This window comes from Myodes glareolus, chromosome 8 (genome assembly GCF_982192425.1).
Source record: "Myodes glareolus chromosome 8, mMyoGla1.1, whole genome shotgun sequence".
Classification (NCBI taxonomy): Eukaryota; Metazoa; Chordata; class Mammalia; order Rodentia; family Cricetidae; genus Myodes; species Myodes glareolus.
Genome location: NC_142033.1, coordinates 74,152,487 through 74,169,337, shown reverse-complemented (window position 1 = coordinate 74,169,337; position 16,851 = coordinate 74,152,487). Strand labels below are relative to the sequence as shown.

General features: G+C 45.9%; 1 protein-coding gene across 4 annotated transcripts in view; it reads left to right on the top strand.

Moving 5' to 3' along the window:
- Positions 1-16,851, top strand: part of Ascc2 (activating signal cointegrator 1 complex subunit 2) — a 46,883-nt gene that overhangs the window by 18,256 nt on the left and 11,776 nt on the right. For all 4 annotated transcript variants that reach the window (XR_015738593.1, XM_048449919.3, XM_048449918.3 and 1 more), the window contains 10 exons: positions 821-888; positions 2,857-2,967; positions 3,971-4,083; positions 8,957-9,031; positions 10,491-10,598; positions 10,806-10,874; positions 11,086-11,160; positions 12,254-12,440; positions 14,097-14,311; positions 15,315-15,434. Coding sequence is in view for 3 of the 4 variants with exons in the window: in XM_048449919.3 (XP_048305876.3) it covers positions 821-888; positions 2,857-2,967; positions 3,971-4,083; positions 8,957-9,031; positions 10,491-10,598; positions 10,806-10,874; positions 11,086-11,160; positions 12,254-12,440; positions 14,097-14,311; positions 15,315-15,434 (1,141 nt within the window). In the remaining variant the exon portion in view is untranslated. The remainder of the gene's footprint in view (positions 1-820; positions 889-2,856; positions 2,968-3,970; positions 4,084-8,956; positions 9,032-10,490; positions 10,599-10,805; positions 10,875-11,085; positions 11,161-12,253; positions 12,441-14,096; positions 14,312-15,314; positions 15,435-16,851) is intronic.

The window sequence follows — 16,851 nt, the reverse complement described above, 5'->3', positions numbered from 1 at the left end:
TTGGCCATGTACCCCCTTTCAACTCACCCTTTGACCTTCTCAAACAATACTAAAATCGAAGCATTGTCTGGCACTTGCATAAAAACCAGACCTCCACAGAAATAGGGGGCTCAAAGCTGCCTACGAACCTGAGAGGCAAAAATTCTATCTTAGACTTTTCAGGGCATTGGTACTTTTCATCTTCATGTCCCCAGCTATGGTTCTTCCCTGTCTTCCTCCCTCAACATGTGGACAGAGAAACACTGGGTTCTGTTCGAGCTACCATGTGCTTTAACATGCCCGTGCGGCAGCAGGTGGAAAGAAGTAAACGTCAGAACAACATGTGTGCCAAGTCCGTCTCTTGTTTGCAGGAGGGTGGATTGAGATGGTAGCACCTTCAGAACAAAAACTTCCAGACATTTCTCCCTGTCATCTTCTCATACTTTTGAGGTGTGGCTTGAGCTATTGTAGGTTTATTGAATAAAGGAATTATAATTCCCAATTTTCCTGGATATGCAACTCCCATTTCAGTTTGGTCGCTCCCTGGGGACATCAGGACTAGCTGGTTTGACCAGGGCTACTCTTTGTTTTATGTAATTCAGAGGTACTTGAAAAGTTAAATTGTACTGAATAACTTCCTTCCTTTCTCAACCCTGGGGAGGGTTCTCAGTGAGGACTAAGCTCAGTGCCAGCTGGGCCTGAGACAATACTCATTATTCTAGATCCCCCCACAGACAGACTTAGGGAACGGGAGAAAGGTCACAGCATGCCTATAATCAATTTAATGTGTCCTCCTCATCCTCCTGACCTCTCCCCATTTCTTCCCTTCCGTTCTCTTTAGGAAACATATTTATCCAGCAGCCAAGTTATTATAACGACCTGGATGAAACCGTTCCCACCATACTTCAGGTACCATCTCTCTTATCCCGCCTGGGAGAGAGTAAGTTGGACTTTTCTTTAAAAACCTGGGAAAATGTTTGCTTTCCATTCCTTTTTCAGACACATCTTGAAGTGTGGCACAGGGGTAGAGTGCAAAGCCCCAGCCAGATTCCATCCCCAGTAGGAAAAAGAGGGGAGAAGGGAGAGGGAAGAGGAGGAGGGAGAAAGAGAACTCGTCTCCCAGATTTTCTCTCTCCTGTTCTTGACTACATGCCTTTGCCGTTCTTGAACAAGACTGAAATCTAAAGATTGTCTGGCACTTACACAAAAGGATTTGGTTTAGCATTTTTTATTTTCTAGCAGCCATATATCTCCAAAAGTAACTTTACTCCTTTCAGAGGCCTGCATTTCTCAAATAGGAACTGTAAAGGTTTATAAAACCATTTCATGAAAGAATAACGTGTACTGTAGAAATATGAGGAATGGGGGCTGGAGAGATGGCTCAGCAGTTAAGAGAATTGGCTGTTCTTCCAGAGGATCTGGGTTCAATTCCCAGCACCCACATGGAAGCTTATAACTGTCTGTATGTGAATGCAAGTAAAACATCAATGTACATAAAATAAAAATAAATACTTTAAAAAAAAGAAAATGTGAAGAATGTTAAAAAGCTGAAAGGAGCTGGGCATGGTGCCTCTTGTCTGTAATCCCAGCTCTTGGTAGCTGAGCTTGAGGCCTAAGCTATAGTATGACTCAGTTTCAAAAAAAATGTACAAAAAGTAAGCAATCATAGAGAATATTATTCTTCCATAACCCCACCATAAAGATATCCCTACACATACATTTGTTTTAAGTAACTTTTGGAATAGTTATATGGTAGCCTGTTGAGCAATAACATATCAGCACTGAGGAGGCAGAGGCAGGAGGATTCCTGTGAATTGGAAGCCAGCCTGGTCTACATAGTAAGTTCTAGGCCAGCCACGGCTATAAAGTGAGACCCTGTCTCAAAAAAACAAAAATAAAATTTTAATTGCAAAAATAAAGATAATATGTCCCAGCAAGATGGTTTAGAAGGTAAAGGTGCCTGCCGCCAAGCCTGAGGACCTGATTTTGATCCCCAGAACCCACATAGTAGAAGGAGATAATGAGCTCCCACAGTTGTCCCCTGACTTTTACACACATGTCCATACACACACACACAGAGATTAAAAAGGAAGAAAGACAGTACTACCAATTCAATATTACTTGATTTTATAACAGGTTCTGTTTTCAACTCTGTTAATTTGTCTTTTGTATTAATAAAGCTCTGGTAATCACTGAATGTGATGGCACACATCTGTAATCCCTGCACTTGGGAAGTAGAGACAGGAGGATTAGGGGTTCTAAGTCTTCATCCTTATCTGCATAATGAGATCAAAGGCCTGCATGAGACCCTTTTCAAAACAACACGTACACACATATATAAAATCATCCTATAAGTTGTCGTCTACAAGAATCTAAACATTTCTTAAATGTTGCTGAAGGTATTTCTCGGGTATTATCATATATTGTTGAGTCTGTCCAGTCAAGTCATAGATGCAGGATTCTTGGGACTTTATATTTTATAATGCTTGTTGTATGTGTGCTTACTAAAGATGGAAACTCAGAGTTCTGTTTTTGAGACCAGATCTCACTGTAACCTTGGCTAGCCTATAACTAACTATGTAGACCTGGCTGGCTTTGAATTCAAAGAGATTCACCTACCTCTGCCTTCTGAGAGCTTGGATTAAAGGTGTGCATTACCTCACTTAGCCTGGAACCAGGGTCTTACTTGGCCTGCACACTGTCACTGAGCCACACCATCAGCCCTACATGGTTTGTATTTAATCCTATTCACCATCCCATTGAATGGCCTGTCCCAAGGTTCCAAGGCCGTTCTTGGGTCACCTGCTCCTAGTTGTGGAGTGGGGATCCTAAGTGCTTGTTCAGGATATGGAAGAGAGCCCTTTTTGCCTTTCTTAGGTTTTCAGCAATATCCTCCAGCACTGTGGTTTGCAAGGGGATGGGACCAGCACCACACCCCAGAAACTCGGAGAGAAGGGTCGGTTGACTCCTAGTGACATGCCTCTCTTGGTAAGTTTGCTCCTGAGCCCAGCTTCTTTTGGCTAGAACCCTTAAGCCTCATTACCCTGGAGCTGAGATGATTGCTAATGCTGCAGGGCACAGTGGTTTCTTCCCTGCCTTTGACCTCTTTTTTTGATATAATCTGTATTTCTACCTGCCCTGTGGGTTAAGCTTTAAAGAAGGTTTTGTTCCACCCTAGGAAACCTTTGTGGAGTATCAGAAAAATACTAGGACTTGAGAACTGGGTCCATTCCTCAGGTAGTTTTGCTCTGTGGGCCCACTTCTTGAGCCAGTCATCGATTCAATGGGTCTATCCCGAGAGATTATGCTGAGCCTGGGGGATAAAGCAGCAAGCAGAAGCAGACATGGTACCCATCTCATGGCGTTAGAACTTTAATGAGAATGACATACAGAAAGTACACTTTGAGGGACCTGGGTGCTGTACTAAGCACTACAGACAGCTGGGATGTGGCAGCTGTGAGCTACCTTCTTGGCATTTGCCATCTGGTGGGGGAAATATCCGTTGAGCAAGTGCTTCAGAAGAGTACGTGCCAGGAGCCATAGGAACAAATCATCTTAGCACTCTGAGCCTCAGTTTCCTTATCTGTAACATGAAGAGCCACCCAGCTTGCTCCTTCAGGATGGCATGAGACTCAGCAAAACAGATGAACAAACACCCTGTGTTCTATGTACCCTCTTCAAAATGTGAGCAAAGGGTGGGCTTGCTGCTCCTGTCTCCCCAGGCTGGATGGTTTCTCTCGGCACAGTGTTTTCAGATTCAGTGTTCATTTTACTGCAGCATAGAAGAGAAACTATCAGAATTATAGGTGACGTTAGCCATCATTGAGTATAGGCCACTAAATTGCAATGGCAAACTCTGAGACAGGATGACTAAGTGTTGCCCTCCTAGAGATGTTCTTCCACTCAAGCAACTTCCTGCCTGAAGGGACTCTGTACTCTGCAGAGCTGTCGTGGGGCTTGAAAATAATACTGTGTCTTTTCTTGACAACAGGAATTAAAGGACATTGTTCTATACCTATGTGACACCTGCACCACACTCTGGGCCTTTCTGGACATCTTCCCTTTGGCCTGCCAAACCTTCCAGAAACATGACTTTTGTTACAGGTACATTGGGACTTCTGCCTGTTAAAGTAGGGGCTCCGGTCCATGCATCACTCAAACACATATTGACTGTTCCTTAGAATATACTAGTCCAGGGCCTGGCAGTTAAGAGCACTGGTTGTTAAAACAGAGGACCTGGGTTCAATTCCCTGCACCCATATGGCAACTCACAACTGTCTGTAACTTTAGCTCCTGACACCCTCACGCAGGCATACATGCAGGCAAAACACCAATGCACATAAATTTAATAAATCATTAAAAGATAAAGAATATAAAGTCCATCTTCTAGTCTGGGGACACATAATGAGAAACAAAGGTAAAACTAATGCTGAGAGGAGCCCTCCTAATTTTGTCTAAGAATAAGACAAGGGAGAGAGAGAAATAGCAAAATGACAGTTTTCAGTCTGTCCTATAATGGAGCACAGAGTGACCGCCAGTGAGGACTGACATGAGGAAGCAGCAGAGGTGTTCCTTCTTTGCTGCAGGGATATGTAGGAGAAAGACTCCTCAAAACAGCCTTGAATACTGAGCAAGAAGCCGGGCATACTGGCTGTTCTTTCCATCTCAGCTCCTCAGGAGGCTAAGGCAGGAGGATCACTCAAGCCCCAGGATTTGAGGCTAGCCTAGTCAACATAGATCTGGTCTCAGAATCTAAGAAAAGGGATAAGAATGTTCTAAACAGAAAGGTTATGGTGACAGGAAGGGTTGACGCAGATGTGAAATATACAAAAAACCCAGACTAACTGCCAGGTGCCTGCCTTTAGTCCCAGAACTTGTAAGGCAGAGGCCAGCAGATCTCTGTGGGTTCAGTGTCAGCCTGGTCTACATAGAGAGTTCTAGGACCTCCAAGCTACACGCTGTCTCAGCGTGGCGGTGGTGGCGCATGCCTTTAATCCCAGGACTCGGGAGGCAGAGGCAGGTGGATCTCTGTGAGTTCAAGGCCAGCCTGGTCTACAGAGAGTTCCAGGAGTGACTCCAAAGTTACAAAGAAACCCTATCTCGAACCCCCCTCCAAAAAAGAGACCCTGTCTCTAGATAGATAGATAGATAGATAGATAGATAGATAGATAGATAGATAGATAGATAGATAGATAGATAGATAACAAAAATAAAACAAAAAAAACCAACAGGAAAAGGAGTTGGTAATAAAAAATGAGGGGTCCACTGTTTGCCAGAGTGTGAAGAGTGGTGAAACCCTGGCAGGAGTGGGCCTTCATTCTGTACGTAGTGGAAACCATTGGAAAGTCCTTCCAAAGACTGCGCTGAGATGGAGAAGAGCTCAGAGGAACTTCCAGGAGGGAGACTTTGCCCAGTTAGCATCATGAGATCTTTCTGTGCAGTGAGAAGGTGGGGAACATGGACTTGGACATTCCCAGGCTGGTGTGAAAGGACCAGCAGCCTGCTCATTGCCTTTTCCAGTGGCCTGTAGCTGTTGCTCTTGCCAGGCATCTCTCTCAACCATTTGCAGCAGCTTCTGGGAGCTGCCCAACTTCATTTGCCACCCATCTATCCGTCCATTCTGTCATTTACTCACCCGTTCAACAGAACATTTATCTAGCTCTGACATGTGCCAGAGATGGCAGCTGGTCCTCTGACTCCTCCTTGGTCTTCTCTGCTTGTGAGTCAGACATTTGATCAGCTTCCCTGGGATTATTAGAATAAAATGCTGACCAGTATTCTCTAGGGAAGAAAGGTCTTGGGTTAGGACTGTGGCTGTCCACTTTAGAAAGGAAAGATATTTTATTATGATAAAAGAGCATGTGGAAATGTAGAAAAGATGGAAAGCCAGAATCTGAAATCACTCTTAGGAGTTACATTGCTCTCAGCATTTTAGCCTCTGCCTGTTTTCATTTACTTTAAGCATTTTTCTCATTTTGTCCAAGCTTCTCCCCCAGTAAGCACAGATGGCCTCTGAGGGAGGAAGCTTTGGAAAAGCAGATTTTTCCTGCAAGAGGCAGTGGAAGCAGAAGAGTTCCCACCCATCTTGGAGTATGTGGAAGGGTTGCACTTTGGAAGTGACTCTGCCTTTGACTCATGTTTAGCCTGCAGCTGGCCAGCTTGTTCCAGCCTGTGCTGCAAGCTAGAAAATCCTTTGCTAGCTACACCCACATATACACAGCCCCCGTTCCCACAGCTCCTGGTTAGGGGTCACTGTCCCACAGAGCTCTTTCCCGTGGCCGTCTCAAAGCAGCTTCCTCCACTCTCCTCTGCTATCCACTCATCTAGTGGCGGCTTCTGCTCTTGAGTCATGTGTCGGTAGTACTTTCACTTTGTCAGAACTCAAAAGGTGCAAAATAGGGGCTGGAGAGATGGCTCAGCAGGTAAGAGCAGGGCCTTTCTTCTGAAGGACAGAGTTCATTTCCCAGCACCCACTCTGAGTCAACAACTGCCTGTAACACCAGCTCCAGGTCTTCTGGCCTCTGTGGGCACCCTCACACATGTCACACACATACACACACACACACACACACACACACACACACACACACACGAAACTTTAGAAAAATGTAAACTATATGGTGAACTGTCTCCCTCCCCCTTTATAGTTCTTTCCATCACATGTCAACACTGTCATAGTGTGGGTGGAATTTTTCAGAGATATGCAGTATAGGAAAATATGCACATTTTACATTCCCCTCCCTTTGCTTTAGCAGTGATGAGAATGGAACCTGGGGCTTAGTAAGTGCTTAGTAGGAACTTTACCACTGAACCATTCTCTCAACCCCACCCCTCTTTTTAAAAATTGAAAACTGGTGCTAGGGGAAAATGCTCAGTGCCTTCAGAGTGACTGGGCAGCACTGTGCATCTGGCATACTGGACACAAGAGACAGATTTTGTGTGTGTGTGTGTGTGACTTTTTTTTTAGTTATTTGCTATTTCAAAATAAATAACATTGTATACACATCACTTTGTACCTTTGCAAGCATATTTGAGGATTAATTCCTAGAAGTAGAAATGCTGGGACAGATGGTATGTGTATCTTTAATTCTCACTTTTCTTGCCAAATCACCTTCCATGGGAGTTGTTCCAGTTTACCCACTAACAACACAGCCTGGCAAGTGTTGAATCAGCTTGGGCCTAACTGCCCTCTCTGGCCTCTGCTGATGCTGTGTCTAGGAGGGCCTGTTCCTTTTGGCTTAGCTGTTCTCTGCCACGTGCAGTGCTGCAGTGAGACAGACATTGCAGAAGCCAGCCAGAGGATGGGCACGTGCTTGCCGAGCACCTGCAAGCACTACTCAGCACTACACTGGGCACTTAAGTGCATCTCTGATTCGGGGAAGCAAGATGTTTGGAGGAAGAATTACACCATAGAAAAACAACAGCTGCTCTGTCAGTTATCAGGGCAGCATGTTCTGTGCGCAGTGAATCTGGCCCCAGAAGAAAGACTCCGCGGTTGAGTATAGCCAAGTAGTACACAGTGAGGCCTGGAATGCTTCAGAGTTTGAGAAGGACAGGGCGAGGAAGAGATGCAGGAGGAAAAGAATAGCTGCCTCCCGGGCTTGCTCACCCATACTAATCTCAAACGTCTAGGCTCAAGCCATCTTCCTGCTTCAGCCTCCCAAGTAGCTAGAAGTATAATCATATGTAACTATGCTGAAACTTATAATGTATAATTTTTTGAGAAAAATTTAGATTTTATTTATGTGTATGAGTGTTTTGCTTGCATGCATGTGTGTGAAGCATGTGCATGCCTGATGCCTGTGGAGTTCAGAAGAGGGCATACAGATCCCCTGGAACTGGAGTTACAGATGGTTGTGAGTCACCAAGTGGGTGCTAGGAACCAAACCCAGGTCCTCTGGAAGAGCAACAAGTGTTCTTAACCACTTAGCCATCTTTCCAATCTTCTGTGTGTGTATAATTTTTTTTATTGTTTTGTTATTGAAACAGGGTCTTGCTGTATAGTCCAGGCTGGCTTCCAACTTGTGATCCTCCTGCCTCAGCTTCCCAAATGCTAAAATTGCAAGCATAGACCACCACATCTAGCTTTTAACTTTTTATTAAGAGCTGTAGAAAACAGGCTGGTGAGTCCCAGTACTCATATCAGGCAGCTCACAACCATGGTAACTCCAGCTGCAAGGAATGGCACTTTCTGGCCTCTGTGGGCATCTGTACTCATGTTCACTACCAACTGACAGACAGACACACACACACATAATTCAAATAAATCTTTTTTAAAATAGAATTATAATTAAACCAACTGGCTTAGTTCATAAAACAAATATGGAGTATATGATACATGTAAGTCCTGAGCACATTTAGCCTGTTCTGAATGAACACATTGTATTAACATTGTCACATATAAACAATTTATAGAGATTCCAAATCATGCAAGAAACTAAAACTTCATATCTTAGAACCCAAGTGAGAAAGATTGTTGATAACTGTGATTTCAAGGCTCCTAGGGCCAGCAAATTTTGAGCAAGAAGAAAGATAATCTGTCTGTTTCATAATCCCAGGGAGTCCTGTGCAGCCCTCTGGTCCCTTTGTTAGAATAGATACAGCTATGGTCACTTTCCATAATGGGGCGATACAGTACATCATTCTGAGGTAGGCTCAGGAAAGCCCCTGGGTAGCCCCCAGAAAGTTGGTATAGGATGGGATGGGAGCAGGGAGTTGACTCAGTACAGCAAAGTGAGGCCCTGAGTTTGATCTCTTCAGAACCCATGTAAAAATGTGAGGTGCTGGGGAGGGAGAGACAGTCAGTCTCACCTAATTGGTGAGCATCAGGACTGCTTTCCTGAGACTAACACTGAAGTTAGCCTATGGCTTCCACAAACACAAGAACACCCACATGGATTTATGGGAGAGAGAAATGAACCTTTCTGCTCTGGTATTTATGAATTAATCTGGCCTTTGCCTGTGTTTGCTTCTGCAGACTAGCTTCCTTTTATGAGATGGCAATCCCTGAAATGGAGTCTGCAATTAAGAAGAGGAGGCTTGAAGACAGCAAGTGAGGCAGGGACAAAGCTACGAATGTTGTGTGGGAAGGGGAAGCCTGAACACAGGCTGTGGCATCCTCACTGCTAGGACAGATAGGGAAACAAAGACCTTGGTTGCTTGGTCTCCTAGTCCTGGACTTGGTGGTCTTCTAGCCCTGCTTTGTTATTTTTGTGGTTTTTTTTTTAAACACTAAGGTTTTCATTTTATTTTTTATTTTGTGTACTGAGAATTGAACCCTTGACCTTGTGAATGCTGAGCACACGTTCTTCCACTGAGCTACACTCTAAAACCTTAAAGATTGTTTTTGTTTTTGTTTTGTTGGGTGGGGAGCAGGGTTCAAGACGGGGTCTAGATGTCCTGGAATTTACTTTGTAGACCAGACTGTCCTCAAACTCACAAAGATCACCTGGCCTCTGCCTTTCAAGTGCTGGGATTAAAGGTGGGCGCCATCACTACCAGCTGGCAAAGATTTAATATATATATGCTTTGTGAGGACCTAAAGAGAAATACTTTGGCAAGTAGAGATTTATTATTTACTTGCTTTATTTTTTCTTAATTTTTATTTAGCTCTTTGAGAATTTCCTACAATATATTTTGACCATATTCCCCCCTCTACCAACTCATCCCTGATTCACCCCCCACTTTCCCAACTTTATTTTCTCTTTTTTTTCTTTTCTTTCTTTATTTTTCTTAACATATCAGGTCAAATCTGTGCTGCCCATACGCTCTTGGAAATGTGGCCTCTACTGTGGTGTGCTCAACCTACCTAGGGTCTCTCACACCTTTAAAGAAAACTGACTCTCTCTCCTGATAGCTGTCAGTTGCCAATAGCGCCTCAGTTAGGGGTGGGACTTTGTGCTCCCCCTTCCCCTGCATACTGGGATTTGGTCTGATTTGAGTTGGCATGTGTCTTGCTCATTTTGTCATAATTGCTATGAGTTATATGTGTAACTGTCCTGCTGTGTCCAGAAAACACTGTTTTCTTGTAGTCACCCACAGCCTCTGGCTCTTATGATCTTTCCACACCTTCTTCTGCAGTGATTCCTGATCTTGGGATAAGGGGATTTAATATAGATGTACCATTTGGAGCTTAGCATTCTGTAATCTAGCACAAGCAGAGATGTAAATATTAATTGTACACTGTCTTGCTACAGGCCACCTTATGAGGATTGTCTGAGAGTCCTTCTTGGCCACTAAATCCATTAATTCAGTGTCCCCCAAATCTTAGCAGATCATGTCTGGTCCCTGAATGTAAGCTCAGCTGTTGCTTCAAGTTCTTGGTAACTGACCTTGCTGCTCCTACCCTCTGTTTAGCTGAGAAGTGGCCTGAAACCAGCTTGCTACCCAGTATTTGTAGCCTTTTCTCAGCTGCTCCCATGAGTGGCCTTTAGGATTATCTCAGCTGTGGGGAAGTTCCCATGGTTCCTTTCATCTTTTAAGTCTACTTCTCTTCTCTCTGACTGTCAAAGACTGCTAGGGGACATGTGGCAGAGGCTCTCTCACTCCAAGAAAAAACTACTGGAGGTGTTTCACATCATCCTGAACCAGATCTGCCTCCTTCCCATTCTAGAGAGCAGGTAAGCTCCAAGGAAACTCTCTACACATGGCAAGTGTTTCTCATCACTCCTCCCCTCTTTCCTTCCTCTCTGCCAAACATAATGGGAAACCCAGAAAAATGACTTTCTCCAACTGGCCAGAGACTGCAGAGGGGTAGGGTGAGCATCCAAGGGACCTCAGATCATCGTGCATTGCATGAGCTCATCTTCCCTCATGTCCTGTCCTAGCAATGACAACATTCAAGGCTTCATTGAAGAATTTCTCCAGATCTTCAGCTCCGTGCTGCAGGAGAAGAGGTGAGTGGGGCTGAGGGGATACCAGCTATGGGACACGCCCGTGTCTCTCTCCAGTCCCATGAAGCTTGCACAGCAGTGGAGCTGTTAATTCATACTTACATGGAGCAGAGGTTCTGGAGCCTGTGGTTGGTAGCAGACATGAGGTGACCTTCTGGAGTACATGCTCCTATGCCTCCAACCCTGACCTGCCTTTCTGTGCTCTTCCCCACAGATTCCTCCGGGACTATGACTCATTCTTCCCTGTAGCTGAAGACATCAGCCTACTACAGCAGGCTTCCTCAGCCTTGTATCCTACTACAGCTCACTGGGCCAAGGCCTGACTAGGTCAGACATGGCACTCTGGGACTCAGAGGGGCAAAAGGTAACCTCTAGAACACTCAAATCCCAGAGTCTAACAAAAGCCCTAGTTCCTCTTTTTCTAGAAGTGACAACCGTTCTGATGCTTGGGGCAAGGGAGAGCCTGCTCTCTCGTCTATGTGTTCAAATTGTACTCTAGAAACCTTGAACCCATTGTAGATGAGGATGAGTAAAGGGGCAGCTAGGATAGAAGATGCCCTGATCCAGGCTTAGGTTGAGGACAGTCATGTTCCCAGGGGTTTGGAGAACAAAGAGAACTGGGTCTTTGAGGAGCCCTCAGATGTCATGTGTGGCTATTTGTAAGGCAGTGGGCAGTAGTGTCTGGTGCAGGTGTGGCAAGTGAGCTGGGGTTGACCAACATTCAGAGCCCTTGCGTGATACCCATAAAGAAGTTTGGGCTATGTGTGTCAGATGCTGGGGAGTGGGGAGTTGGGAAGCAGAATGACATGGGCTGTTACTACTCTGGAAAGGCTCTACCTGGCTCTGGGAGAGAATGCTGGCCTGGGACCACCAGAGACTGGGATCACTGTTGCAGGCCTCCCTGCATGGGATTTGGTAGATTGAGGGTGTGGGGGGCAACACTAATTTCTAGCCCAGTGCCCAGAGTGGCAGAGAGAAAGAAGGAATAGGAAAGAGCTGCCCTTTGAGCCATTTTGTTGCTGAGTTCAGTCCTGACTTGGGGACCCCCAGCTTGGTGGACAGGAAGTCCAGTGAAAGTACTGTTGGCCCTCCTGATATCTGAGCAAAGAGTAGCTGTGGGATGATCCCAAAGTCTGGGACACTGATGGTAATCCCCAGCCCTGTCTGCCCTGAGCTGCTCTGCTGAGCAGTAGGTGTGAAGGTTCAAGGCCTGTGCAGCAGTATTCTATCTAGCACACTGTTCCACATGGCACCCATTGAGCAAGCCAGCAGGCCCTGGGAAAGGCCTCATGGTCATATGCTGGGCAGGGACTGCAAAGTCATACTACCCAGAGCTGGGGAGGTGGTTGCTGAGCGAGAGAGCCCTTAACACTGCCTCATAGGGATGAGACCCGGACTGCCTACATCCTACAGGCTGTGGAAAGTGCATGGGAAGGGGTGGACAGACAGAAAATCAAGGACACTAAAGAGCCGTCGAAGGCCAAGGATTCTAATAATGAAGTTACAGCGGCAGTGAAGCCAGTCAGTGAAAGGCCATCACAGCTGGAAAACTCAGAGGAGGATGAGGAGGTGTGTATCTGAGAGTTCCCACCCCTGATCCCTGGTTCCCTAGCCTTCCTGACCACTTCTTGAGAGATAGGCAAGTGGCCAAGTGCCCTTCCTTGTTTCTGTTTTAGGGAAAAGAGTCCATTGGAATTGGTAGCCTCCAGCACTGGGGCTGCTGTTAGTACCCTGGGGACAGAAGAGAACATAGCCCTTAAACCCTTAAACTTGGTGCTTCTCTCTCTTCTCTCTTTCTTTCTCTCTTTTCTCTCTTTCTCATTTTGAAACAAGGTAACATGCTCAATGGTCCTCCAGGCTAGCCTTGAACTCACAGCAATCCTCCTGTCTTTACCTCCAACTACTGGGATTACAGGCGTGCACTACCATGCCCAGCCCTGTTTCCCTCTATAAAATGAGGAGGTGAAGCTTTTACTTGTGGACTCCTTCTCCAGCCCCTCCTCACGCTGGGTAAGGTGGAGTTCCTTTGCTGGCAGCTGAGCGTAGTGCCAGACCCACCTCCCAGGGATCACAGGGCTCCACTGAACAAGCTGGGAAGTCCTGGACCCAGGGCCTCCTCTCAGGTCAGGCTGCTCAGTGGTAACCTGACCTCTGTTTGCTAACTGTGTATGGCAGATCTCTTGTATTCAGTGTAGTTGCTCCTCTGTGTATAGAGATAGGTGTGGTGCCTGCTTCCATGATGTTGTTGAAGTTCCTGGGGCTGCTATATGGAACTCTCTTGATTCTGGTTGATCCTCAGTGCCTAATTAGCATATGCTACTGTTCTTCCTGTTAAACCCCCTGATTCATTCTTCCCTGTTTGGTGGCTTCTCTGAGCCATGGAGGTCTTTATCATCATCAAGATGTTCTAGTGCTGGTACTACACAAGCATTCCTCCACTAAGCTAGATCTCTAGCTCTTTATTGTTTTTATTTGCCCATCTCCTTAGAAAGCATTATAAAACGAAGCCACGGGGGCTGGAGAGATGGCTCAGCAGTTAAGAGCACTGGGCTGTTCTTCCAGAGGACCAGAGTTTAATTCTCAGCACCCACTTGGTGGCTCACAACCATCTGTAATAGGATCTGATGCCCTCTTCTGGCCTGCAGAGCACTCATACAGAAATATAAATAGATAAATAATTTTTTTTAAAAAAAAAAAGTGAAGCCACATTGGGCAGTATGTGAAATGACGTCTCCTTACTGAAAACAATGTGACGTAAGGGGGCATCTCCTCATAGTCTCACGGGTAGTTGCTGTTTCCTTCAAAGGCAGTCACCTTGGTAGAATTGGGCAGGATCTAGATCACTAACATGTGACTGTCTGTGGAGATCTCCTGCACAGCAGTACTCTGCTCTATAGGTAATGTGCATCTCTTCATTGAACCATCTGAAATAACCCCACTAGACCAATGGTAGTGTCCATTTCTTAAGGAGGGAACTGTTCAGAGAGAGGATGCACAGTGCCCCAAATCACATAGGTCAGGGGTAATTCACCTAGGAAGTCATAGAGCCCCTCTCTTCACAAAGGAAAAAAATAGGGGCTCAAATTTAAGTCACTTGGCAAAAACCCTACAACTAGGAGGGGCAAGGGTAGGGCCCCTGCTGACTAATGCAGTGTTGTTTGGAGACTCTTACCCTTTCGTGGGGGCTGCTTAGTCTTTCCTCCATCGCTCTGGCTTCCATTGCAGTGCAAGGGTGCAGCAGCTGCCCTGGGCCCAACCGTGTGTGGTGTGCAGCTAGACTCCCTCATCTCTCAAGTGAAAGACCTGCTGCCAGACCTCGGGGAGGGCTTTATCCTGGCCTGCCTGGAGCACTACAGCTATGATTCAGAGCAGGTGATCAACAACATCCTGGAGGATCGGCTGGCCCCGGAACTCAGCCAGCTGGACCGCAGCCTGAAAAGGTGAGTGAGGTAGATGGAAGAGGTCCTCAAGGCAGGGTCCCCTTTCCCTGCCTCTCGCTCTTCCCCTAGACTAGAGGATACATTGCTCCCTTTTCACAGCAGTGTTTCCTGCAGTTTGAACTAGTGCCCTTTTTAAAGAAAGGAAGCTTGGGGCCTGTAAGGTTCTGAGCACACAGCTGGCTGTCCCTGCAGGACCTTATAGGAAGACTTACTGGAGACTAGCAGTGTGATAAAGGGTTCTCTCTCTCTCTCTCTCTCTCTCTCTCTCTCTCTCTCTCGCACACACACACACACACACACACTCCAGCTCTAGATCTGCCTCATTGTTAGCATATTCCCAGTTCCAAGTTATGATAGCCAAAGCCACTCCCTTTCTCTGCACTGAAGCTCATGGTTTTGGTGCACTGCTATCCCGAAAGCTTCAGGGGACAGCAAGAACAAGCGTACAAGTGAATGCTTCTTCCGTGAACAAATGATGTTTGCCAGATGAATGAATGAAGTTAGCCTTGTACCTTTGGACACATCCCTCAGCCTGTTTGTGTTCCATGTTACAGATGGCAGTGCTGAGACACAGGAGGTGGACTAGGAGCTGAGAGTAGAGCTCAGCAGTAGAGCATGGGCTTAGCTGTGTGCAGTGCGTTCCTAGCATCCACAGCAAATGTAGCTGCCCTCCATCCCCCATCCCCAGCCCAAAAAAGAAGTTGAGTGACATATAACTCCCTGGCTTATAGGGCCATTGTGGACATTTAAATGAGGGATAGAGCTTTGAAGAAATAGAAAACTGGTATGCATGACACACAGGGAATGAGGGTGAGGTGTGGCTTTGGGCCCTTGACAGGAGCCAGGTTAAGTAAAGCTTAATTAAAAGCTCCCCGTTAAAGGACTTATGTCCTAGGCTAGGATTTTGGAGTGGAGTGAACAGTATGATGGGGAGAACACAGTGTGGCTTAGTCATGTCAGTTAGCAAGGCCCTTTCAGTTGATTTCTGTGCTGTGGCCCCCAGACAGGTGAAGCCGGACCCTACACCCCTGCTGACATCTCGTCACAACGTCTTCCAGAACGATGAGTTTGATGTGTTCAGCAGGGACTCAGTGGACCTGAGCCGGGTGCACAAGGGCAGGAGGTGAGTGTGGCAGGACATGGGGTCTGCGCTCCAGTTCTAGAGGGTGGGGAGAAAGAAAAGCCCTTTTTTTTTTTTTTTTTTGGTTTTTGTTGTTGTTGTTGTTTTTGTTTTTTCTCGAGACAGGATTTCTCCATGAATCAGTCCTAGCTGTCCTGGAACTCACTTTGTAGACCAGGCTGGCCTCGAACTCACCTAGATCCGCCTGCTTCTGCCTCCTGAGTGCTGGGATTAAAGGCATGTGCCATCACCAGCAAAGGCCCTTTTTGATAGAAGCAGCCATAGGTTTTCCCCTCAGAGAGTTCCACCACTCCACTTTTTAATTTATTTTTATTTTATGTGTATGAATACTTTGTCTCTATATATGTATGTGCACCATGTGCATGCCTTATGGCCATGGAAGGCATCCATAGAGGCACCCTGTGGAACTGGAATTACAGACAATTATGAGCTGCCATATGGGTGCTAGGAACCAAATCTGGGTCCTCTTAAGAGCAACCAGTGTTCTTAACTGCTGAGCCATCTCTCCATCCCCTCAGGGGTCCCTCTGAATCCTGGCCTTATACACTGTCATCCTACAAGAGCAGGTTCTTTAACAGTGTGCTGTAAATCCAGCTTTGTGTGTGGGGTGACTGCTAGTGATAGATACCTCCTTGTAAGTGGTAGAAGGCCAGAGAGCCACATCTGTCCCCTTGTCCCTTCTAGTATGTCTTTTGATGTGTGTGTGTTGGCTCTGTGGGTGTAGAGCTAGACAGTGCTTCCTAGAAGCCAGTTTTTGACCTGATTTTTTTTCTCCAGGCTGTGACAAAACAAAATTAAGTTGCGTGAGTAAGTTTTTTCCAAAGATGAAAGAATTCTGTTTTAAGGCTTTCTTTCATCTTTAGTTTATCTTCTTTCTACCTTTTTAGCATTGTAATCCATCCATGGCCTATTCATTCATTCAATAAATACTTGCCTGGTGCTTATTGCCTTGATAATTTAGTACCAGAGCTGTAGTGGGAAGTAAAGCAGACACTGCCTACATCCATGTGAAATTTGTATTCCTCAGCTCATCAGACAAGCACGGTAGTGGGAAGCCTCCTGGTCCCTTGCTACAGCCGTCAGCCTAGACAGGAAGGCTCCCTAAGACAGTGACAGAGAACTGAAGGGTGTTTAGGGGTGGCTCAGCAGAGCAGGGAGGAAACTCCCCAAGCTGAGTGAGCAAAAGCAGTGGTGGCTCCAAGACCAGTATGAGTGTAGTAAAGGTCCCATGAACTCAAGAGCATTTATGTTTTATAGAGGTCACCCAAGCTGGGCATGGTAGCTCAAGCCTCTAATTCCCACACTTGGGAACCTGAGAGGATTTTTTTTTTCAATAATGAATTCCAATCTAATCTAAGTGAGACCCTGTCTAACAAATAAATAAAAATTAAATATTGGG